The sequence below is a fragment of the Cyprinodon tularosa genome, unplaced genomic scaffold (genome assembly GCF_016077235.1).
Source record: "Cyprinodon tularosa strain WSP-4 unplaced genomic scaffold, ASM1607723v1 ctg154, whole genome shotgun sequence".
Taxonomy (NCBI): Eukaryota; Metazoa; Chordata; class Actinopteri; order Cyprinodontiformes; family Cyprinodontidae; genus Cyprinodon; species Cyprinodon tularosa.
In genome coordinates, this window is record NW_024038375.1 from 1,793,272 (window position 1) to 1,818,904 (window position 25,633).

General features: G+C 39.6%; 1 protein-coding gene across 3 annotated transcripts in view; it reads left to right on the forward strand.

Annotated features, from left to right (window-relative positions):
- The window catches only part of celsr2 (cadherin, EGF LAG seven-pass G-type receptor 2), a 111,636-nt gene extending 87,493 nt beyond the window's left edge, over window positions 1-24,143 (forward strand). Inside the window, exons 9-34 of one of the 3 annotated variants that reach the window (XM_038279935.1) lie at window positions 460-629; window positions 912-1,091; window positions 1,170-1,283; window positions 2,884-3,040; window positions 3,130-3,271; window positions 3,360-3,480; window positions 5,413-5,596; window positions 5,675-5,776; window positions 5,883-5,977; window positions 7,917-8,126; window positions 8,286-8,469; window positions 9,714-10,032; window positions 10,719-10,886; window positions 10,963-11,086; window positions 11,162-11,362; window positions 13,409-13,583; window positions 14,204-14,316; window positions 14,464-14,546; window positions 14,654-14,780; window positions 14,873-14,983; window positions 15,396-15,526; window positions 15,613-15,698; window positions 15,777-15,941; window positions 20,182-20,391; window positions 21,320-21,542; window positions 23,015-24,143. In XM_038279935.1, the coding sequence (XP_038135863.1) occupies window positions 460-629; window positions 912-1,091; window positions 1,170-1,283; window positions 2,884-3,040; window positions 3,130-3,271; window positions 3,360-3,480; window positions 5,413-5,596; window positions 5,675-5,776; window positions 5,883-5,977; window positions 7,917-8,126; window positions 8,286-8,469; window positions 9,714-10,032; window positions 10,719-10,886; window positions 10,963-11,086; window positions 11,162-11,362; window positions 13,409-13,583; window positions 14,204-14,316; window positions 14,464-14,546; window positions 14,654-14,780; window positions 14,873-14,983; window positions 15,396-15,526; window positions 15,613-15,698; window positions 15,777-15,941; window positions 20,182-20,391; window positions 21,320-21,542; window positions 23,015-23,039 (3,920 nt within the window). In that variant the 3' untranslated portion in view covers window positions 23,040-24,143. The remainder of the gene's footprint in view (window positions 1-459; window positions 630-911; window positions 1,092-1,169; window positions 1,284-2,883; window positions 3,041-3,129; window positions 3,272-3,359; window positions 3,481-5,412; window positions 5,597-5,674; window positions 5,777-5,882; window positions 5,978-7,916; window positions 8,127-8,285; window positions 8,470-9,713; window positions 10,033-10,718; window positions 10,887-10,962; window positions 11,087-11,161; window positions 11,363-13,408; window positions 13,584-14,203; window positions 14,317-14,463; window positions 14,547-14,653; window positions 14,781-14,872; window positions 14,984-15,395; window positions 15,527-15,612; window positions 15,699-15,776; window positions 15,942-20,181; window positions 20,392-21,319; window positions 21,543-23,014) is intronic. The other 2 variants (XM_038279936.1, XM_038279938.1) reach the window with 2 other exon arrangements.
- Window positions 24,144-25,633: the final 1,490 nt, after the last annotated feature.

The window sequence follows — 25,633 nt, forward strand, 5'->3', positions numbered from 1 at the left end:
ATATTTGTCTTTAGGCAATAGCACTTTCAGGTTTAACCATCATGCCTGTTCATCTTTTTTTATATCCATACAGACACGGTTTAACAATGGGGCAGGACTGAACCTCATTCGAGAGGAGCCCTTCTGGGCAAACTTTCTCTCAAGGCTCCCTTTCAAAACATAGAAGTGAAAATTATCCTACAGTTTACTGTTTCAATGTTTATTTCTCTTATCCTAACAGTATAGAGAGCATTTCCAACCCTTTTTTTTTTTAACAAACTATATTCTCCTTTTCCATACTGTTGGAGATTAGTGAGATACCTTGGGCAGAATAAGAACATGCTGGACTCCATGGTTAGCAGTAATGACTTATCATCATGTGGCCTAAAAAGAAGCTCTCATCCCATTTAACTCGGTCACATCTTTCAGTCTCCTTATGCCTTTCATCGCCCTGACTCTCTTTCTTTGTCGTTCTTGCAGTCATGGCCAACCCGCTACGTTTCCAGGGTAATAGCCTGCTGCAGTGGAACAACCTGGAGGCGTTGGCCGCCTCCGTCCTCTGGCACGTCGAGCTCATGTTCCGCACCCGTCAGGCCACCTCCCTCCTGCTCCACATCTCCTCGGGCCTACATCACAACCTTACTCTGCAGGTGAGGTCCATCGTGCTCTAGGCTTCAGTTTGGTCTGCTTGCGTTGGGAAGTGCTGGGACTAAATCCCTCTGTGTGAAGAAACGCTCCTTTAATATTTTCAGCTCTGATTTCAGCTGCCTTTCTGAGCCCGTCTAGACAGCAGACTCTTTGATGCTGCATAACTCTTTAACATTCTGTACCCAGCAGCAAACACATGAGATTTGTAGCAGTTCAGAGTCTGAACTTTTGAACCCACATAGCTGATTGTCTTTTTATCTCTCTCCCTGTCTGAACTTGGTTAGCTGCGTGGGGGAAGTGTGCTGATGGGGCTTCACAGGGGGGAGGACTCCACTCTGTCCCGGGTGGAGGAGGTGTTGGTGAACGATGGAGACTGGCATCATCTACAGCTGGATATCAGTAGTCTGGGAGGAGCAGCGAGCCGCCACAAGGCTGTGCTGTCTATAGATCAGGGCTTATACCTGGTGAGTGGGGTAAGCTCGATGTGAAATGAACTAATCAGTTTGGACCCTTATGCAAACACTGTCATGCTGTATTTTCAGGCCAGTATGGAGGTGGATGGAAAGCTGCGGGAATCCAAGTTGAAAACTGTCAGCGTTGGTGGCTTGGCAAAGCCTGATGGGAAAATTCAGCATGGCTTCCGTGGCTGCATACAGGTTTGTCGCCTCCAAAAACTCCACGCATGTCCAAACTGATAAAAAGCTAAGACAGCATAAATTAGTTTGACTATCACAAATCAAGTCATTAACTAACAGACACTTTGTAGAAAGAGATCTTATGTTAAATAAACATTTGGTTTTTTCCTTAATTTGTGTAATTTTCACCATTTCATTCATTCAGAATGCTTTTCTAATTTTTAGATTTTGGTTGTGGACATGACACTGTCTGGATTGAGTAATGAGTGGGTAACATTAGAGGAGCTCCAGGGTACTTCCCGGTCTACACATTGGGTTTTCATTGTTTTGAAGAACTAATAGATTTGGTCAGATTACTAGAAAGAAGAGCTGCACCATCCAAAGTGAGATGGATGCCGTCCGTCCAAATCAGAGCAGGTTTCCCCCAAAAAGTTAGCATATTATTAATGTAGCCCACATTGTTTTTGCCACCACCTAGGCAACCAGCGGTTGAATGATGACAAGCGGCTAAACATGTCATCACTGGTCAGATCAACAAAGTCTCTAATCGGCCTTGATACAATTTCTCAAGCCCTGACAAAATGAAACCGAGACCAGGAAAAAAAAAACATTTTGAGACCCTGTTTTAAAAACATTGAAAAGAAAACTTTTTTGCTTAACTGGCATGTGTGGAAATGTTGCACTGCTTTGCTTGCCATTTATTTAATACAGTGTCTTAAACATTTTTCTGTCTGGAATCCTAAGTAGATGGAGCTTGCCATGTCTTTTTTTTCATGTAACAAAGTTTTTCACAGCAGATTGAGGCCTGCTGACAGAGCTATGAACAAACAATAGGACCAGGTTAAAGTGATAGGTTGAAGATGTATCACAATTACCCAGAAAGTTTTAAACTATTTTCAGCCTAAAATTAAAAAAAATAAATCCACAGTTCATAATAATAATTTAACTTTATTGATCTCACATTGGAGAAATGTAACTCTGCATTCATCCCATCCCCTTGAAGAGCAGTGGGCTGCCATCGTGGGGCACCTGGGGAGCAATCAGTTGTTAATTATCTTTGCTTTGAGATCCGAGTGGCAGTCTGTGGGAGTGGCCTCGACCACTAGATCGCCCCTCCCCTCAATAGGCCTTAATGCAAAACTGTGGCACGCATTTAAAGGTATCACATGCATATATTTTGCAATGCTGCAATATTTCTTAACTATGTTTGCTGAATTGTTTTTGACTTGGGTCACAGAAAAAAAATTAGCCCCTCTTACAGTAAACTGGGGACCCATTAGGACAAATGTCAGTCTTCAGGGCTTGTGTCCTGCACCTTCTAGATGTGTCTTTGCTTTAAAACTCCTGAATCAAATAATGATGTCCTTAGCAGCAGCTTTGATAATTTTGCTACAAATTAATTAAGCCATTTGATTCTAGTGTGTCAGCCCAGGAAAACTAACAGTTGCATGATACAGGCCCTCGAGGACTTGAGTTTTTAGCACCCCTGCACTAGGGGGTTGCCCCCCTAACGTTGGGGATTTCTGATATTAACCGCTAATTCCATGCAAACACATTTATTTAAAAGCAACATGGTTCAGTAGCTATAATTAGTTGGTACGGTACAATCATTTCCACACAGGGTCTGCGGGTCGGTGGGGCCCTGAGCTTGTCTGTGGCTAAGAAAGTGAACGTGGAGCCGGGCTGCAGCTTGCCGGACCCCTGCAGCTCCAACCCCTGTCCTGCCAACAGCTTTTGCAGCAACAACTGGGACAGCTATTCCTGCACCTGCCTCAGTGGTCAGTCCACACTGTCATAATCACAGACCGATTGTTTCATGAATCCAGGTCATAAAAGACTCAAAGTCATCAGTTGCATTTCTCTACAGGTTATTACGGCACCAACTGCACAGACGTGTGCTCACTGAACCCCTGTGAACATGCTGCTACCTGCACCCGTAAGCCGAGCTCCTCACGCGGCTACACCTGCGAATGTCCCAGGAACTATTTTGGCAGATACTGCGAGAAAAAGTACCCCTGCCCACACTTATGCTCAGTAGAGGTTGTTCTAGCATGTCTGTTTTAACATTTAAACTAACTATCAGTCCTGTTTTCACAGGACTGACCTGCCATGCCCAAGAGGCTGGTGGGGTCATAAAACCTGCGGGCCCTGCAACTGTCCCACTGACCGAGGTTTTGATTCTGACTGCAACAAGACAAGCGGGGAGTGCCGCTGTAAGGTGAGACAGCAAACCTAAATTATTCAGCCCCTCAGTTTTAAAACCTGAATGCAAAGAGAGAAACTAGCGCTGTGGGATATCTATAGAATCAGCTAAACAAACTGAGCAATACCCCTGGGTTAGCGTGACAACAAAGACAAAAAGAAAACCCTGAATTATGCAGCTTGTTTTAGTGTTATAAAACTGACCTTTTCATTGTGGGACTTAACAGTTCATGTTATCATATGTCATAATGATGTGCTGCCTTTGCTTTTAGTGTCACATCAGTACAGTCCTGTTCCAGCCACCTTCTGACAAGAGGGGATGTCTGCTTTAGAAGGTGCTAAAGAGTCGGATTTTGGCCCAGCTGAAAAGCATTACTTTTCAGCTTCATACCTATTTTAAGGCCAGTTAGAGGCTGTCATTGTGCAAAAAAATTTTTTTTAATACATTTTATTCTGTTTTAAATAAAAATATTATAAACAAAAAAACCTCATTACATCCACATAGTCATATTGCAAACCGTACACACCAAAATAAAGCAGATTAATTGTCAATGTTTTCACATGTATAGTCCTTTTAATGCATTGTTTATCATTAATTAATAACAAACACCTTATATGCCATAATTTAACCTCTAGTTGTATTTATATTTTCAATAAAAATAAAGATTTTCAACTTCTTCGACACTAGATAGTAAAAAGTTACTGCATAGTTACTTTGGCTAGTTACTGGTTACTCAAGCACTAAACAAGGGCCCTGTCACACCTTGCGGATTTAGCCAGCGTACGCCTGACATCCCAGAATATCCTAAAACGCTGGCATACGCTGACTTTCTATGTATTTTTTTTTTATTTTGGGTGTACAGTATACATAGAGTCGGGGTGCAGCAATGTGCCTAGAGGTGCCGGGTCTTTGATGTCTTTGATCGCATTATTAACCAGCTGCTGTTTACCACCCAAAAAAGAAAGCAAAAGAAAAAAGAAAGAAAGAAGATTTGCAATCACAGCAGATTCATCATCATGTCTGCTAGGAAGTTTGTTGGTTGTGGCGTTGGGAGCGAACGCAGGGAGGATCCATCACACTCACCTTCTCGCTCACCCTATGATGGGGATGAAGTCTGGATGAGAACTGACGGTTTCCTCCTGTGACCCCCCCTTTATACCAAAACGCTGCCAATACACAATTATACAGTAGCTGTAAGTTAGTTACAGGTTTAATGGTCGTCTGGAACATGTCAAATACGTTGGTATGCATTAGAGATAAGTTTTTGATAAGTTACGCAATAGTTACTCATAGGTTTTGGATAAGCTACACACCACAACTTATCAGCAACTTACACTTAACATGTGTCAACGATCAAATAACTTACCTGTAACTTATGGCCCAAGTATGAGCATACGCAGGCACGGCATGAAATTTTGAGCATGCTCAAAATGTCTCAACGTACTCACAGCCGTTGGCTGAAACCTCAGCCAACGGCATGTCGACATGTTCCAGCGTGTTTCAGTGTATTTCAGCGTGCTCATAACTTATATAAAATGTACCCATAACTTATCCAACGTATGACAGTGTTTATACCAGAGTTTCCGTACCTCAGGTATATGCTGTCTAAATCATCAAGTTGTGACAGCGGCTTAAGTGAGTTACTAACTGAGTTAACTTTAACTATAACTTTTTGAAGTAACGGTCCCAACACTGACTTTAATAGAAATGCAGAAGGCTTGTTTATGTTACCGTATGGAAAATCTTTAATAAAAATACCTAAAAACGCTTTTACATCTACCCTGTTTTGCTTTGACTTGAGAAATAATAACAATGAAATCATATAAATTTTGTAAAGTTATTTATTTATTTTTTTCTCAGGTTTGGCTTAACTTGACATTTCTGCAGATTTAGAAAAACAAAAGGTGGTCTCACTAAGCAGGTTGTCTTTCCTGTCTTCATCTCCAGGACAACCACTACCGTCCCGAGGGCAGCGACACCTGCCTGCTGTGCGACTGCTATCCGGTTGGCTCGTTCTCCAGAGCCTGCGACAGAGAGAGCGGGCAGTGTCAGTGCAAGCCTGGCGTCATCGGGCGCCAGTGTGATCGCTGTGACAACCCGTTTGCTGAGGTTTCAGCCAACGGCTGTGAAGGTCTGAATGAAACAGCTCAATATTTAAAACTCTTACACTTTTCTGCTCACAGCCATCTTCTTCCTCCTTCTCTCACAGTAATCTATGACAGCTGCCCTCAGGCCATCGAGGCTGGGATATGGTGGCCCAGGACTAAGTTTGGTCTCCCTGCAGCCATCCCCTGTCCCAGGGGGAGTGTTGGTATGATGGGTTTTTGGCACCTCATCAGATTATCATGAAATAATGGCGATATATGAACCCTGCCTGGAGCTCAGCTCCTATATGATGACTTTATGTCCTCTTCCAGGCACGGCTATCCGCCACTGTGACGAACACAAGGGCTGGCTTCCTCCCAACCTCTTCAACTGCACCTCTGTCACCTTCAGCAAGCTCAAAGTCTTGGTATGTCACTTCTGTTAGGGAGAAAAAAACCCTCAGCTCTGTTCATAGTGTGGTAGATGGAAGAAAGAAAATACATTTAATTATAGGCCAGCGGTGTCTTCAGGACACATGGTGTTTATGTCTCATTAAAGAAAAGCAGAAGCATTTTATTCACTATGCTAGATAAGTCATTTTTTCTTAAAATAAGTGCATTTGTTCTTGGATTGACGGGGTAAAAGAGACATTTTGCCATTGGAACAATAAAGTGTACACTGAAAATAAGAACACACAATTGCATTGTCTTATTTCAAGTGCATATTATCTAATTATCTTACTTTAAGAGTAAAAATATTGGCAAACTATCTCATTTACGTACTCAAATTAAGGGTAAATACACTTAATTTAAGACATTTTGCACTTATTTCTAGATCTTTTTTCCAGTGCTCTCCACTTTTTGTCAGCTTGAAAGATTTTAAGTGATATACCAATATTAGTGAATAAAAACTGTTTTTTTTAAACACAAAGAAAATGATTCCTGATATTTAAATCAAATGTTTTACCCATTTTCTTAGCTTTAGCTTAGCCTGGTTTTAGTAAAGAGCTTCTTTGAACATAAATTCATGAAGTATTCCTACAGATTCTCAATCAGATTTTACTGTTTAACAATGCAACAGACTTGCAATCCCCTGAAAATACAAATAATTACTCAAAATGTACTTGTACATATAAAATTAAGTAATTATATTCATTTGAATTACACTGATATTTTTTGTTCTTCCTTTTGGCCTTATTTTTACTATATGGTGATTAAACATTTGGTTATTGATTTGTGCATTTTACAACTTAACAGATTATTTAATATTTGAATCATTTGTTATAATAAAAAACAAACTAATAAAAAATGTCGAATCTTCCTGTTTAACAACACATTTATATTTATGTATTTTATTTTACATTTTGGCCCTAATGAATCACATCATAATGTGGTGTGAAATTTGTGAAAACCATTTTGCGGACCTCCACTTAGCTTATCTGTGAACCTGCCACACCTCAAACAATTAAAAGACTAATGCAGCATTTAAGGTGATGCTGAGGAGGAAATGCAGTCAAAAGCACTGAGGATGTCACAGAACAGCTGCACTGATACGGTTAAATTACATTCACCAGGACTCTGCTAATTACTAATGTGCTTGAACGTTTACATACCCTTCCATTAGACAGGAAAAACAGCTGCTAGTAAGATAAATTGACAAAAGTAATAATAAATAAATTCAGTCAGATTTCTGCACAAGTTGACAGGTATGTTGGTTCACTGTTCATCAGCAAGGTACTTTAATTTGTCTGGGACAGTTTTTTTTTTGTATAATTATTTATCTAAAAATTCTATATCAATAATTTATTTTACTGAATTATCATCAACTTTTTCAGGTTTGTGATATTTGAATTACTAGTGTGAATTAATAGTTTTCTCAATGGGAGGGTATGTAAACTTTCAAGCACAACTCTATTCAGCGTTTTGCTTGTCTGCTTGATTTTGCTGGTCAGCTTAATACCCAAATATTGTTAACTGGGTATCAAATTTAACAGTTCATTGAAATACACGGTGCAATAAAAAAATATTTTTTCTATCACATAAAATCCCATGAAACACATTAGGCACCTTTACAGAAGCATTGTTTGATACTGAGATTATTTAAGAGCAGCTACACAGTTTGTCCTCTTATGTGTTCGCATACATGGGGGGTTAAGTGGGCACATAGTGGAGCAATTTGGTTTAAAATCAGCTCCAGTTTGAGAGGAAACCCTGGTAAACATTTGAACTAATGCTGTAAGCTACAGTTCCATATACATTGACCAGGGTCAGGAATCTGGTATTGTTTGAAAGGATTACTGATGGCTTATTTTGGGTAAATATGAGGTATAAATTAATGGAACCTTGTGTTTAATTCCCCTACTCTAGTCAGAGAAACTGTACCGTAACGCATCGCTCCTTGATTCTGGACACACTCAGCAGACAGCCGCCCTGCTGGCCAACGCCACCCAGCACACGGAGATGCTCTACGGCAGCGATGTTAAGGTGGCGTACCGCCTCACTCAAACCCTGCTGCAGCACGAGATCAACCAGCAGGGATTCAACCTCACAGCTACGCAGGACGTGCACTTCACAGAGGTTAGCATGACGGCGAAAATCAGACACAGAAAGCACAGCATGAGCTAGAGAAGAAGACTTTAGTGTTGATTTGCAACCTTAATCAGCCCAGCTGCCAGGTGGTCCTGAACGGAGCTCCTACAATGACTGTGACTCTGAAGTCTGACTGCTTTCTGACAGAACCTGATCACGGTGGGAAGCACCATCCTGGCCCCAGAAACTAAGACGCACTGGGAGCTCATCCAGCACACGGAGGGCGGCTCGGCGGCGCTGCTGCGGCACTATGAGGAATACGCAAACACACTGGCTCAAAATATGAGGAAGACCTACCTGAGCCCCTTTACCATCGTCACACCCAACATAGGTACGCACCTCAGTTACTTTCTTTTTACATTTTACGACATATTTAAAATACAATGTTCACTTGATTTTAGTTGTTATATTGACAACATGTTGTAATACTGATACCAATACTTTCACCTCTAATACAGCTATAACAGCAGTAATGTTATTATTGCTGTTAATACACAATCATAACAAAATTATGTAATTTCTTTGACTTTTTAAACATTTTATATAGTAGTAATGATATGTTTAATTTATTACAATCATCTTTAATTTATAACTGAGCAATATAAATTGATCTTTCAGTCTATAAAAACCTCACTCCTCAGATTACACCTTTTATATTGTTAAATAAAAAAAAATATAGAGTCAAAAACCAAATGTTTGGACAAACTAAACACATCCCAAAACCATGGATATTGTATGTAGTTCCTTTCTTTTTTGCATGGCTGTTTGTGTGTAAATTTAAGAATAGAAGTGAATAATTATAAGGATTAAGAAAAACAATTTGTGAGCATAGACTGATTCAACATGTTTAATTTTTTTTGTTATTTATTTTAGTCACTAAAAATTTTATAAAACATTAATACTATACAGCTTCCAAATTAGATTTTCACTATTGCCACACCATTGGAAGTTGCTGCTATCAGAGACAGTGGTGGTTCAATGGTGTCAAATAAATCCAAATGTCATGTATTGCATTAATAAACGTTGAAACACATAAAACACATCACTACAATGAGTGAAAATAGCTGTTGTGAAACTCATGAGGAAAACCTCCTCGCTGTCTGGCCTCTGTAGCTGGCTTCAATGAAAAGTCCTTAAGTATGTTGGCCAATCAGCATGGAGCAGCCAGCTTCATGACCGGTTCCTGCTCCATCGTCCCTCTAAGAAGTTTAGCGTTACTGAAACCAATGTATTTTGGCGTGTTATCCAATCAGGATACCTAAAACCTATACAGGGATTTTTCATAGAGACTGACAGGCAGCGTCCTGCTGCTCCAGAGGAGAGTTAAAAGCTGATCAATGAGCAACACATTAATGAAATCAGGCGCATTTTTGTGCATATTTAATGTAGTTTAATGACTGCATTTATGAAGTTTGACGATACCTATTTTACCAATAATATGATGAAATATACAGGGTAGGTTTAGCCTCCCTAGTGTTCAGGGAGAAAGTGCCAGTGCTGCACACCTGGAGAAATCTAAGTCGAGCTCCACTATCTTACACATTTAAACTCAATCTTTTTTTTCTGTTTCTACAGTGATCTCTGTGGATCGGCTTAAAAAGATGAATTTTGCTGGAGCCAAACTGCCGAGGTACCAGGCCTTAAGGGGCCTGCGTCCTGCAGACCAGGAGACGGCTGTCACCCTCCCCGATTCTGTCTTCCAACCACCCCTTGACAGCAAGGGCCACAGACATCTGGACATTTTCCCAGAGTCCTCCCAGAGGAACCGGTCGACAAACAGGAAGAGACGACACCCAGACGACAGCCAACAGGACGCGGTTGCCAGCGTGATAATTTTCCACAGCCTGGCCTCGCTTCTGCCCGAGAGCTACGACCCAGACAAGAGAAGTCTACGGTGAGTTGGAGCTATGTCCCTTCAAATCACCTTTTTACGGTTGATTACTCTGAATAGTTTATGTAGACGAGAGGAGAAAACTGAGTGTACAAAGCTTCCTTTAATTCACCAAGATTCCTTTAAATTAGGGTTGGCAGATCTCTTTGGTTATTTTCATCCAAACATCATGAACATAGAAGCTGTATGACAAGATTTGATTCAGAATTTATTTTCTCTAAAAGTAAAAATATAAACACAAGGTTACAAATCCTCAGTAGGAAAAACAGAAAGCAGGAGCGATTGTAGGCATCATCAAGTTCTGCTTTGTATCTGACTGCTTCTAAATGGATAGGCTTATGAAGCCTATCCACTAAACCCTTTCATCATTGTGTCATCATTACACTTTGGAATAAAAAGCACATATATGTGAGTAAAATATTACCACTAGGTGGGCTGTTGAGCACTGTCTGTAGACCAAAACAAGATGTGTGACAAGCAATGCTTCTCTCTACTTCCTCTCCAGCTCCACCCTTGCTCCTACCTCCCCTCCACTTCTATCCCATCCCCTTAAATGACCATATTTGCATAATCAGGAATATGAAATAAATGTGCAACAAACACAAAATATTTTTTTGTAGAAACAGAATATTTCCAGCTCCTGCATGAAGTTGTGGTAAAGTTCATGTTTTTTTTTCGGTTTGTGACAGCGTGCCAAAGCGTCCGGTCATCAACACGCCGGTGGTCAGCATCACAGTACACGACAATGACGAGCTGCTGCAGCACACGCTGGATAAGCCCATCACCGTGCAGTTCCGCCTGGTCACCAGCGAGGAGCGCTCTAAACCCATCTGCGTGTTCTGGAATCACACCATACTGTGAGTGTGAGGACAGAAGATGCCGATGCAGTGGAGTCAAGCGACTTTTCTCTCATGTTGTCTGGTTGTGTTTCAGAGGCGGGAGCGGTGGCTGGTCTGCCAAAGGCTGCGAGGTGGTTTTCAGGAACAGCACCCACATCAGCTGTCAGTGTTATCACATGACCAGCTTCGCTGTGCTGATGGACGTCTCAAGGAGGGAGGTGGGTGAAACCAGGACTTTCTGTGAACCACCAGCATTGTTGCAGCTCTGTGCTAAACCTCCATATTTCCACCAGAATGGAGAGATCCTGCCAATCAAAATCCTGACTTGGAGCTCAGCTAGTGTGACGCTGGGCTTCCTCTTCCTCACCTCAGTCTTCCTCCTGTCTCTGAGAGCCATGCAGTGCAACAAGACGAGTATAATCAACAATGGAGCCACCGCTTTCTTTCTGTCTGAGCTTATCTTCATCCTTGGCATCAACCAGGCTGATAACCCGGTAAACTGCTCAGCCTTTCTCTTCTTTTTCAGTCACATTTCTGAAGGTTCTTCACTAAATCCTGTTTACAACCACATTCTTAGCTCTTAATCATGTATTTTTAGGGGTAGTTTGTCCCAAACAAATACATTTTTTAGGGCTAAGGGAAATCCTTGAAAAATTACAACTGATAAAGTCAAATCAATATGGTTCTTCATCCATCCATTTTCTAAAACGCTTTCTCCTAAGTGGGGTTGCGAGGGGTGCCTATCTCCAGGTGTCAATGGGTGAGAGGCGGGGTACACCCTGGACAGTTTGCTAGTCCATCGCAGGGCAACACATAGACAGGACAAACAACCATTCACACACACACTCACACCTAAGGAGAATTTAGAGAAGCCAATTAACCTAACAGTCATGTTTTTTGGACTGTGGGAGGAAGCCGGAGTACCCGGAGAGAACCCATGCATGCTCAGGGAGAACATGCAAACTCCATGCAGAAAGACCCTAGGCCAGGAATTGAACCCAGAACCTTCTTGCTGCAAGGCAGCATTGCTACCCACTGCTCCACTGAGCAGCCTCAATAAGGTCCTTATTACTGTTAATTGTTTGTCTTTATTTAATATACAACATTTCTACATTTAAATGTTGACTATTTGACCTTAAACCAACACTAGTGTAACTTCTCTAACTTCATGACATATTTTCATAACTTGCGATTATACATCGACTTACAACTAGTTGAATGACACCTCTGTCATGGCCTGGTGGGGTCTGTGTTGCTTTCTCCAGCACTAGGCAACTTTAAGGAGGGTGGCAGTAACCCTGCCATACAACACAACTACAGATATGTGGACTGCTTTATGGCGTACCTCACTTCCCCCTTCCTCCGTCGTAAAAAGACGGAAGTGGATGTGACTAAATTTCACTGAGAGACTGTATGCTCGTGCAAATTGTGCAGGGTTGATGCAACTTTCTCATTGGGATCTATACGTGTGTTTACTGTCAATTTATTGAACTTAACATATTAATCAGTTTTACGTCTTCCAACTCGTCAGTGCATTAGTCCTTGACAGCTTGGGTAAGGGAGGAGGGGTGGCGTGCAGCAATACTGTACCAACTAAAGTTAAACTTTTCTTTTTTTCTACATTGTCATATAAACATTGTTTCGCCTCAATAAATTCATTACCTCATCACTGTTCATCTGTCAAGCAGCCACTAGAAACAGAAATGTAGTTCAATTATTTTGCAGGTGACTGGGACATGAGGATTAACTACGCTATGTTCTGGTCCTCATGCATAATGCTGACTTTCTTCATGCAAAACAATACAGCTTTTGTTCGCAATCACTTTAATGGAAGTAACGATTTTTCCACAGATTACTGGAAACAGTATACTTTTTTTAACTTGAACTTTTTTTTTAATTAAAATGTGTATCAAAAAAGTATTTTTCTTTAAACATTTTCAAGTTCTGTAATCCTATGAAAGAAGTATGTCCTGTTTCCAAAAAGAAGTCAGTTCTTGCTTAAATAAAAACAAAAAACTTCAGTTTTAGATTTATCCAGGATATTCATGATTTTATGCTTAGCTGGATTTCCCGAGGAAGAAAAAAAATTCTAAAGCAGCTCTGTTTAAGTACTAGATAAATTTTAGCCCTAAAGGTTAGGGTTACAGGTCTAGTGCTCCCCAGTGGCTGAAATGTAAATAGTGTTGCTTTAGAACTTTTTTTTTTTTTTTTTTAATAACTATTTACCTAGGCATATACTTTTTGACATATTGGTACCAAATTATCAAATATGTAAATGAATCTTAAAAAGTAGTATTTTTTCTACCAGAAAACCTTTTGCATTTCACCTTTTTTTCTTTGCCACTAAAGCAATGTGTGCTCCAGGCATATATAGAACTAATATGAACCTTTTAAGTCTTGTATGTTTACTGACTTGACATTTTTTAAGAGTTGATCATGCTTTTCCTAAGAGGAATATTTCCATTGTCTCCTGAGTTAAAGGGGGTCTGTGGTGGGGATAACCTGAGGAAATGAGAACCTAATCTGTCTTTCTTCTGCAGTTTCTCTGCACAGTCATCGCCATCCTGCTGCACTTCTTCTATCTGTGCTCCTTCTCCTGGCTCTTCCTGGAAGGGCTGCACATCTACCGTATGATCAGCGAAGTCCGAGACATCAACTACGGACCCATGAGGTTCTACTACCTGATCGGCTGGGGGGTTCCCGCCTTCATTACAGGTCTGCATCCTTATAATGGTCCCTAAATACTGTGTCAAAAGACTGGATTTATTTTCATTTAGCTTTTTATACATAGAAGCAGCAAATGTGAAGATAAGTTGTGCTATTGTAAACTGTGATTAGGAACAGTGATGAGAGTTCTTGCAGTAGCAATCTACTATCTACATTTTATCTATTTGGGTGTTCGCTTCTACCAGCCCCCTTTTAATCCAGGAACTAAAGCCTAATTCCTCGATCTAATTCATGGGGGCAGATGGAACATCTGGAGGAGTTGTTTAATCATATTTTGATACCTTACTTTCTTGTTATGTTGCTTCTTCTAAAGTGTCTGAAATAAAATTATCAATGATTAAACAATAAATGTTAGCATCCTCCGAATAAAGGTAGCATGTGAAAAGTTTAATATAACAGTTTTTTTTTCTTTTATATTTACGTATACGGTTAAATTTGCATATTTGATGCACCAATCAGAACAAATTCCTGTTTTATTTGTGGTAGCATGTATTTACGATATTCAAAGTATGTTGAGATCTTATTTTAAAAGAAAAAACTGCAGCAGAGGAGGTAAAAATAATGTAGTGTTGTGTTTTTCATTCCTGTGTTATGTGGCGTGTTTGCAGGTCTGGCAGTGGGACTGGACCCTGAAGGCTACGGCAACCCTGACTTCTGCTGGCTCTCCATGTACGACACATTGATCTGGAGCTTTGCTGGACCCATTGCCCTGGCGGTGTCGGTGAGTCCCACTTCAGTAGGCTGTCTGCCTAAATGTACTTTACATTAACTTAAAAAGGCATGTGGGTAAAGATGGCAGTTTGTCAGGATTAAATGTGTTGCTTAGCCTTATACAGTAGATGTCACATGTCTGGTGTTTTATCTACAGATGAACATCTTCCTGTACATCCTGTCATCCAGAGCCTTCTGCTCACTGAGACACCACAGCGTTGAGAAGAAAGAGCCCCCAGTGTGAGTGTCCCAGATGTAACAGATGAGTAATGACAGACCAGAGGGAAAGCATCCTCAGGTCTTTAGAAATTTACTCTAACCGTCTTCGTTTGGTCTCCATCCTGCAGCTCAGGCCTGAAGACCGCTGTCGGTGTCCTTCTCTTGGTTTCCATCACATGTTTCCTTGCACTCCTCTCAGTCAACAGCGACATGATCATCTTCCACTACCTGTTTGCAGGCTTTAGCTGTGTGCAGGTGAATGAACCGCAGCTATGATCTCAAGCAGCTGAAGGGTTTTAGTATACTGAGTTGACCTTCTATAATTTCTCTGTTTGGAACATTTTCAGGGTCCTTTTGTTTTCTTTTTCCGCATCGTCTTCAATCAGGAAGCAAGGAAGGCCATGAAATACTGCTGCAGCAGGAAGCGTCCAGATCACATGATCAAATCTAAGGCTTCGGTGAGTTTCCCATCACAAACACAGAGGTGGAGCCTTTTTAATCCTTACTATCAGATCAATTCATCATCAAAAAATAGTTTAGGGCTTTACTTATATTTTTTCTTACCAGTACCTTTACTTTATGTATATTTTTCTTTGTTCTTTTTGTCGAAATGTTTATTATTTTTAAATTAATAACAACTTTCATTACACAAATCTCTGATTTTGGTTTAGGAATTTTAGCTTTAAGAATAAGAAGATGTTTTAATTTCAGACTTTCACTTTTGATCCCTGTAACATCCATCCATCCATCCATCCATCCATCCATCCATCCATCCATCCATCCATCCATCCATCCATCCATCCATCCATCCATCCATCCATTATTTTAGATTTCCCTTTATCCTAAAACACCTTTTCTCTTTTATTCCAGAGCTACAAATCCAATACCAGCTACATGGATGGAAGGTTGTACCACCTCCCCTTTGGCGACTCCAGCCTGTCTTTAAATGGCACCATGCAGAGTGGGAAGAGCCAGCAGAGCTATGTGCCATTTACCCTCCGGTTAGAAAAATATTTACCAATCAGATGTCTGATGGTGCTGCCTGAGTGGAATAGCTATGAGTTTCACGCTCTGTTTTTTTTTTCAGAGAGGAAGGACTTAACAACAGCCAGGCTCACATAGCTTTAAACGAGCAGACGTCACTCTTCCAAGAAAAGAAGGAGAACCCGGACGGTACTGTCTTTGATCCTCCTTAGCAGCACTGGTTCGGTCTCTGTGCTTCACCTAACCCTTTATCTGTTTACACTGTAGATCATGACAGTGACTCAGACAGCGATCTGTCCCTAGAGGACGACCAGAGTGGATCCTACACCTCTACGCAGTCCTCTGACAGCGAGGACGAGGAGGGCCCACTCCCACCAGAGGAATGCTGGGAAAATCTGGCGTCTAATGGGACTAAGAGGCCACAACTACATGGTAAATAGGCAAGAATCACTATACAAATATAGGTACATTAACTGTTCTGTTCTATTATGAAAAATAAAAAAGCTGTATGTTAGGAATCAATATCTGTTGTGAAAAACAAAGCATCACCAGATTGGTGCAAAGAGAGGGATCTTTTACTACATCTATATGTCAGACAATACGTTGGTCAGCTGATGATTCTGGCCAATATTGGCAGTTGTTTGCAGCCCTGCCATAAGATCATGCATTGCTGCTCTATCCATTTAGAATCCATTGTTAATGTTTCTTTTTTTATAAATGTTTCTTTTTTTCTTTAAATTAGGACTTGTTTACCATTTTTGATCAAGATGGGCCCTCAAAGATGGGCCCTCAGAAAGTCAACAGCACATATTGGGGATCAGTTAGACCAGAGGTTCCCAAAGTGGGGGTGGGGGGGTCATCTACGCCCTCTGGGGTAGACCCAATGTAATTGCAGGAGTCTGCTAAAAATGAACTACATACATTGCCCATTTAGAGATGTTTTTTTTTATGCTGTATTGAGAGCAAAGATGAATTCCAATAAATAGTTAAGTAATTAGTTAAACTTAAGATAATTGCTCTTAAAAATTGGCAGTTTTGTAATTTGTAATAAGGCTGTTGTTTATTTTACTGCAATGTAAAAGGTTTAAAGTCGGGCATACACTGTACAATTTTTTGCCCTTTTTGGGCCAACTTTCTAGTAGTGCGAGAATTTTTGGATCGGATCGATTTTCAGCTTGATTGTCCATCGTATATTGTGTAGTGTACAGGGGGTAACGAGGGGCGATCAGCCTCTCACGACCACCTCCCTATCAGGAATCAAGATGTCTCGCTTAGTGGTAATCGCAAACAAGGACTCTTCTTCTTCTTCCTCACAGACAAAAACATGGCGGGGGTGCGAGTCAAGTTCTTTCTGTAGAATTGACAGACCATAGTAGCCACGTTTGCTCAGCCATGTCTTTGTCCAAATATGTCGTCGCCTTTTCTTTTTAGAGCTTTCGGCTCAAAATTGCAGAAATTGCCAAGGCAGCGCGGTTCACTCTAGTGAGCTTCATATTCCTCTTCTACTCGTTTGGCTTCAGGATGGATGAGTCCGGGTAGTGCCATCTCACTGAGGAGCTGAGTCCGACATGGTTTTTAGACATCCAGTGTGAGCAGGTAGATCGCATCAGAACGTGAGAACATACATTGTGAGCTGTAGCTGCATGCAACGATTAAAAAAATCACAGTGTATGCCCGGCTTCAGTTTTTTAAAAGTTGGATCTGCAGAACGGGGGGAGGGTGTTCAGTAATGGAGGAGGTGTGAAAACTTTTTTGTAAAGCAAAGGCAGGCCCAGCAAGTTAGAACCACTGGACCGTACTTAAGTCAAAATGATCGGTGTTGGTATTGGTCTAAAGAATCCTGTATCTTTCGATCACTAATCTCCTCCCACCGCCTCCTTCCTGAGCCTGTCATCTATGTAACATTGCATTAACGCTGTACCTGTCTTGGTGGAGCAGTGGTTGGTGCACATGCCCCATGTACGGAGGCCTTAGCCCACGACGTGACCGACATGTGGTCCTTTGCCGCATGTCTCTCCCACTCTCTCATATCCCCTTTCCTTGTTGAAAAAACAAGGCACTGGTGCCTTAAAACCTCATTAAAAGAAAAAAACATTACAAGTCTCAGTAGGGTTTAACAAACTCTAAAACAACAGAAATCTTTTTTCTTTTTTTCTTTTATCATACCTACTGTATAAATGATACCCATGTAGATCAACATCTGATCGCTGCAATAAAGACTTGGCGACACAGGAAGCTGTTCCATAATGGAGTCAATGCATCCTCTTTGGATCCAATAAATCATTGAATTCCACACCTTTGGTCCTAATAAACATTCACTGTTCATAATGGTAGCACATTGAATAGGCAAACAAAACTTACCACATTTGCTCTGCAGTCTGCATTGTAGGATAGGAAACAATGCAACAGATTTAGTCTCATCTGACCAAAATACTTGCCTTTAAAATCTCAACACAGTTTAACCTTTTTTGATCCAGATTTGGTATACATACTCAGACATCTGGAGTTATGGTAATCCTAAGTGCTGACATAAAATGCATCTGGATTCCTTTATAGGTTTCTGGAGGGTGTTTTTTTTTATCTCCCATTAAGAGGATTATATAGACTGAAAAAGATAAATATCAGTTGTGATCTCGTTACATGTATGAATATTTAAATGTCTGTTAAACTTTCAAAGCTGAGCTGTGGGTGTTCGAACACCTTTCATTAATAATTATAGTAATTTCCCTCTGGGATTATTAAAGTATGTCTGATGCTGATTAAATTATTCCTTATATTTACCTTTGAGATTGTAGGTGAGGACAGAGACTTACTGATCCCACAGCATCCTTTTTTTTTTAGCTTTTAAAGAAATATTCTCTTAAGTGTAGATAAGGCAAGTTTAGAAGAGCAAATAATATTTTCTAAGCCATTTTCCAACTCAGCCTTACCTAAATTCATATTTTCTCACCTCCCCCCCATTTTGAAGAGTGGATAATAATGTATTTATCATATTACAGGTGCTGGTCATAAAATTAGAATATCATGAAAAAGTAGATTGATTTCAGTAATTCCATTTAAAAAGTGAAACTTGTATATTATATTCATACATTACATACAAACTCATATATTTCAGATGTTTATTTTGTTTAATTTTGATGATTACAAATGACAACAAATGAAAATCTCAAATTCATCATATCAGAAAATTAGAATATTGTGAAAAGGTTCAAAATTGATGGCCCCTGGTGCCACACTCTAATCAGCTAATTAACTCAAACCACCTGCAAAAGCCTTTAAATGGTCTTTCAGTCTAGTTCTATAGGCTACACAATCATGGGGAAGACTGCTGACTTGACAGTTGTCCAAAAGACGACCATCGACACCTTGCACAAGGAGGGCAAGACACAAAAGGTCATCGCTAAAGAGGCTGGCTGTTCACAGAGCTCAGTGTCCAAGCACATTAATAGAGAGGCGAAGGGAAGGAAAAGATGTGGTCGAAAAAAGTGTACAAGCAAGAGAGATAACCGCACCCTGGAGAGGATTGTGAAACAAAACCCATTTAAAAATGTGGGGGAGATTCACAAAGAGTGGACTGCAGCTGGAGTGAGTGCTTCAAGAACCACCACACACAGACGTATGAAAGACATGGGTTTCTGCTGTCGCATTCCTTGTGTCAAGCCACTCTTGAACCACAGACAGCGTCAGAAGCGTCTTGCCTGGGCTAAAGAGAAACAGGACTGGACTGCTGGTGAGTGGTCCAAAGTCATGTTCTCTGATGAAAGTAAATTTTGCATTTCCTTTGGAAATCAAGGTCCCAGAGTCTGGAGGAAAAGAAGAGAGGCACTTCATCCACGTTGCTTGAAGTCCAGTGTAAAGTTTCCACAGTCAGTGATGGTTTGGGGTGCCATGTCATCTGCTGGTGTTGGTCCATTGTGTTTTCTGAGGTCCAGGGTCAACGCAGCCACATACCAGGAAGTTTTAGAGCACTTCATGCTTCCTGCAGCTGACCAACTTTTTGGAGATGCAGATTTCATTTTCCAACAGGACTTGGCACCTGCACACAGTGCCAAAGCTACCAGTACCTGGTTGAAGGACCATGGTATCCCTGTTCTTAATTGGCCAGCAAACTCTCCTGACCTTAACCCCATAGAAAATCTATGGGGTATTGTGAAGAAGAAGATGCAATACACCAGACCCAACAATTCAGAAGAGCTAAAAGCCACTATTAGAGCAACCTGGGCTATCATAACACCTGAGCAGTGCCACAGACTGATCGACTCCATGCCACGCCGCATTGCTGCAGTAATACAGGCCAAAGGAGGCCCAACTAAATACTGAGTGCTGTACATGCTCATACTTTTCATGTTCATACTTTTCAGTTGGCCAACATTTCTATAAATCCTTTGTTTTTATTGGTCTTCAGTAATATTCTAATTTTCTGATATGATGAATTTGAGATTTTCATTTGTTGTCATTTGTAATCATCAAAATTAAACAAAATAAACATCTGAAATATATGAGTTTGTATGTAATGTATGAATATAATATACAAGTTTCACTTTTTAAATGGAATTACTGAAATCAATCTACTTTTTCATGATATTCTAATTTTATGACCAGCACCTGTATATCATTTTCTTTGTGTTGCCCCTGGAAGACTAAACTTAATTTTTGTCACTTTATTTTTCAGACAGCAGTTTAGGAAGGATGCACTGGCCTGAGGATTACACAGTGGGTAACGGCGAGTTTGCAGGTGGAGAAGGATCAAAGATGGACAGTCCAGAGTCAGCCCAACCAGTTCTGGGCCATAATCTGCGCTCATTATCAGACGACAGGTCACCGGACAGCATGACAGTACTGCTGCCTGTCTTTCCAAACCTCAGCACCCACCCTCACAGAGGTACGTTCTATAAATCACAGCAACCAGGCATCTGTATGAATGACACACATATTAAATCTTAGCTCAGCAAAGAAATCAGACAAGAAATAAGAAGACATGTCATGTGGAATAAATAAATAATTATATATTGATGTAAATGTTGCAGTACACTCTAGTAAAATTGAGGTAAAGTGGGAATTAATACATTAAATAAATTAGTTGATTTCTTATTATTTACACTGGATATGAAAATAATTAATTAAATGTAGCTGTCATTTAAGTCAGCACTCTACACTAGAATAAATGAATGAATAATTAAATTAGATGTGTCCTTTGCATCATTACAGTAAATAAAAGTAGAAATACATTAAACAAGTGAGTTTATCTATTGCTATTGAAATACTGAATAATTTTGTTAAAAAAAACACAAAAATAAAATCATTTACATTTGTGTTCATTATTTGTTCAAGATATTTTAATTATTTACGTTTTTTTTTTTCCTTTTGTTTAAATGTTTACATTTGTTTTTTTAGATAAAATAGAAAATAAACTAATCAAAATGTTTCAGGACGTAATTTTATTTTTACTTTTATTTACATAATGTAATTTCATATAGTACATACAATTACATTTTCTTTCGAATATAGACAATTATTGAAATTATTAAAAGCTCATTTAAATAATTTGTAGATTCAGGTATTATTTATTAGGTTTTCTTATTTTTAGAGATCACGTTTTAATATTTCAGATAAGTAATATTGTTAATTGTGTTATTTTATTCACTGAATACTTGCTCCTTTACAATACAGGCAACCTTAAAATAGTTCTATATGCATTTAGACAGAAGGTGTGTTACTGCATTTTTAGGTAATGTGTTTCTCTTACATTGACAGATTGAAGTAATAATCCTGTGGCGCTTTGGGGCTCCTGTACTTAATTTTTTATCCAGGGATCCTAAAGAAGAAGCAGCTTTCTCCCATCGTAGAGAGGAACAGTCTCCATCATGTCCACAGTGAACCTGTTGGAGGAACTCCTGGCACAGCCTCTCCACAGGGATCCTCCTCCAGTCGGACCCGAGCCGGGCCTCCTAAACCCGGCGTACAGGAGCAGCTGAACGGCGTGGCCCTGAGCATCAAGGCAGGAACGGTGGACGGCGACTCTTCAGGGTCAGAGTGAGTGTCAGAATGTACAAATCCACATTTAAACTACTGTGAGCAACACAAACATTTCATGAAAGAAATAAGTGCTGTTTCCTAGCTGTCTGTGTCTCCCCCTGCTGGCAGTGTGTGGTACAGCTGTCTATTTATATTCCAGTTTGTCCTGTTGTTCTCAGTGACTGTTGTTTTCATCAATCACTTGAATGTGTAGCCTCGCTGTGTAAACGAACACAACACCTGTCCCATTGTAAATATTTAAGCTTTGTTCTCTAATCCATGAAACAAAATAAGGGTATATAACAACGTGACAGAAACTTGTGAGGCTGCTTGATTCCCCATTGTTAAAGAAACTTCAAATCTCTATAGGTACTTCTTATGTGGCACATATATATAAACCTTTTTACAGATGCTCTGTTTTCTTTTCCATCGCTAATAAAGTACAACAAATTAAAATAAATTCATGGACAAATTTTGTAGGACAACAAAAAACTTACTTCATGCAACGCAGATAGACAAATGTCTTTGGTTTTTCTCTTTAACATGCACATAGTTGTCCTCAAACACTTATGTAGATATATAGATATATAGCATTTTTGCACTTGTGATAAATGTGCACAAATTCTTGAAATTTATTTATTTATTTATTTAATGAACATTTCTGTAAATGTATCAGTATTAGCTGTTGTCAACTGTTGTCCCTGGACAAGGTGTATAATGCCAACTACATTCATAAAAGAATTATAAAACAAACATAGATATTTTTAAAAAATGAAGCTACATACTTACAAGGGCAGGTCATGCAGTTCGAACAGAGACATTAGTATAAATATGTGCAGATAAATCAATTAATCTCTGCTAGAGTAATCTTGCACAGAGAAAATAGGGAAAAAGAACTTTCAAGTGAGTTCAATTATTCATCGAAGGAAAAAAAGATTTAGAAAAATCCCTGTCTTTTATTAAATTACTGGTATCATCATAATTGATATCTTAGATTTCATAGAAAGTATGTGCTGTGGGCCTTTAATAAAGAACGTTTATGGAGGATTTATAAGATGGTAATAAATTGTCATTGATTCCTCAGCAGAATACTGTCTTCACATATTAATACCTCTGAATGACATTCATAGCTATTTTAGAATTTCTATAATGCATCTTTCTATGTTGTCAACAAACATATTGATAGATATCATAATGGACACTAATTATTCTTCTTTACATGTTTTCCATTTCCAAAAACAAACCGTCAGAGTCTTATACTTTCAATTTATCCCATGAAGCTCTGATTAAGAGCGAATCAGGATCTTCCCATCAGTGAATCGTTTTAGCATCCACCTTCAGCCGCCTGTTTGTGCCTCTGCTTTATCATTTACTCTCATTTGTTCCCTTTTTCTCTCTCGTTTTCTGTCCTGTTCATCTGTAACACTTTACACTTTCATCTGCACTCATCCTCCTCCACACGTCATCCCTCCCACCTCTCTGTCTCCCAGCAGCCACTGCAACAGCTCCATGTGACCCATGCTGATGGAGGGATGTATCTTTGCAGGTCGTAGAGCCTCCCTCTTCTCACAAGGAGCGCCAGACGCCACTTTGAACTCAACGAGGAGGCAGGAAGAGCCCTCTTCATCATCATAATGCTCTAAAGGAGAGAGTGTGTGAGTTCGTACGTGCGAGCCAAAACTTCAGGAGTCAGAGCACACTGATGAAACAAGCCGCCCTTTAAAGAATTTTTGTTTACATACTTGAAGAAATGCACTTTTTTTTATTTTATTGATGGTCAACCTTTTTTTTATAGTTTTTTTTTTTTTTTTATTCCTGGATATGAATACTGTTTTGAAGTCTGTGTTTGGGCGGGTTGTTTAGATGTAGGCTCAAACATTCAGGGATACCTCTTTTTATGGTAATTTGTTAGCTGTTTTGAGGCGATTCTCTGCTTGCTCTGTGCCTGCTCCAGATCAGACTCAGGTTATTGAGTCAGAGGAGAAGTCAAAGGACAGTAAACTTTGGGTCATGTGTGTTTTTGTGAACCGATGGATGCTGAACAGAACTTTAAATCAGGAGAGAAAGAAAAAACATGTTTAAACCAGATAATTACATACTCTGTATAAAAAAAGAAGTCTAATTCTTTTCCTCTCCCATTTCATTAAAGCAGATAAGTTAAGTTTAAGGTCAGTCAGGGTTGCTTAAAAATTTAGTCATGCTTAATTCCAGATTATCTTTGAACTCATTTTCACACCTTTCCTTAAATTCAGAAGTTGAAATAATTGTTCATAGTTTTCAGTAGAAATGCCGTTAAAGTATAAGATTCTGGTCAGATATTTAATGTATCGCTCCACAAGCATCTTACAATAGTTTGCTGGCATTTTAGACCTTTCTAAAACTGAGATCTGGGACTGAGATCATGTGACATTGCCTACCCAAGGCTGATTTATACTTCTAAACTAGGTTGTCTGCGTAGGTGTTGCACTGAACTCAAAGATGGCCCCTCTGCAGACACTATGCTGCACCTCTCCCAAATTGTAGGTCAGACAGTGCCGCAGACAGGAGGCCAGCTTGTTTTTTTTTTTTTATGACTGAAATTGCGGAAAACAACTCGTGAAGTTTGACCCGCTAGAAGAGTGAGGTGCAAGAGAATGCTGGGACCCTTTTTCCACCTGGACTTTTTCGCCCTCATGTCCCTCTGTTGTCAGGCAAACTTGCCCCAACTTCTTCATCACCTCGGCTGTATCTAGACCCACAGTGTATACCACAGACCACGCTTCAATTTTGAGCATAAATCAAAAATGTCTGCGTAAAGCTCACTGCGACACACTGCTGCGGGAGTATAACCAGAAAACCTGTTGGTGCCTAAGCTTCTATTTCCTGGTTGCTGTGTAGAAATTTTACTTTATCTCCATATTTATTCCACATGATGGCGTTCATTTTTATGAAGTTAACCAGCCACTGCTGCAGCAAAACATGATGCCGCCACCTCCGTACTTTAACTTGGGATGCAGATTGGGATCCAAAAATGACAGTGATCATAATGACTGGTATTAGTTTAAATTGGCAAAAGGACACAGCCTAAAGATAAGCTTCTTGTCCAGGAAAGCATTTAAAAAATGAAATCAGTTTTTTTTAATTGCTCCTTTAGATGTTGAGAAATAGTCTTTGGTAATAAACCAGAGGAGTAAAGCTCCACAGGCCTCCTACTGAAATCTCAACGTCACACAAATATACTCAGTGTTTGTTTTTTTCCTCAGGTTACATCCATTAGTTTAACTTAAATTTCACTAAAGCATGTATCTGTGTTTAGCAATACACATTTCCTCTACATTTACACCATTTAGAAAATAACATCTTATTTAATTATCCTGACTGACCTAAAACAGGGAAAACTTTAGTCTGATTAATTTCACAAAGAGGAGAAACATTTCATTAAAGACAGTGTATGTATGCGGTTTAAACTGTTAATGATCAACATAAGCTATGTCTCGACACTGAAAGTTTATTGAATCTTCATAAGTAGAGAAATTAAAAGACATTTTCTGTTTGTTTATAAGAATTGCCAGGGGCTCGTTTTCACAGACGCTCTCGGATTTCCTCGTTATATATAAGGGATGAACACATTTGAGTTCAGTGACTAAACGGCTGTATTTTATAGAGTAGAGACACACCGTTATGACTTTTTGTAAAAAATGAGTTTCATCGGATGTAATACATTTGTGTACAGAGTGGCCTGTAAATGAATCAAGAACATATCTTTAAAAGTATTTAGAAATGCTCTGAAGGAAATATCTGCGTTACTGCTGTTGTTGATGCCATTTTTTTTTTTTTACAAACATAGATTAATGTATAAACTTCCTGCCATGAAGAGAAACACTGCAGAATCATTCGTGGTGTAACACTGATGTCCAAACAAAGGATTGTCTCTTTTATTCTACCACTCCAGTTTCTACAAAATAAACAGTTTTTGTACCACTTTGGACTTTTTGATTCAATTTAGACGGCATTACTTTAATGCATTTTGTTTTAATACTTTTAGGGCCGGATTTATCAAAGGTTTGCGTGTATAAAAACGTGAGCTATTTCACTGCGCACGCTAAAAAATGTACAAACTGATCTATCAA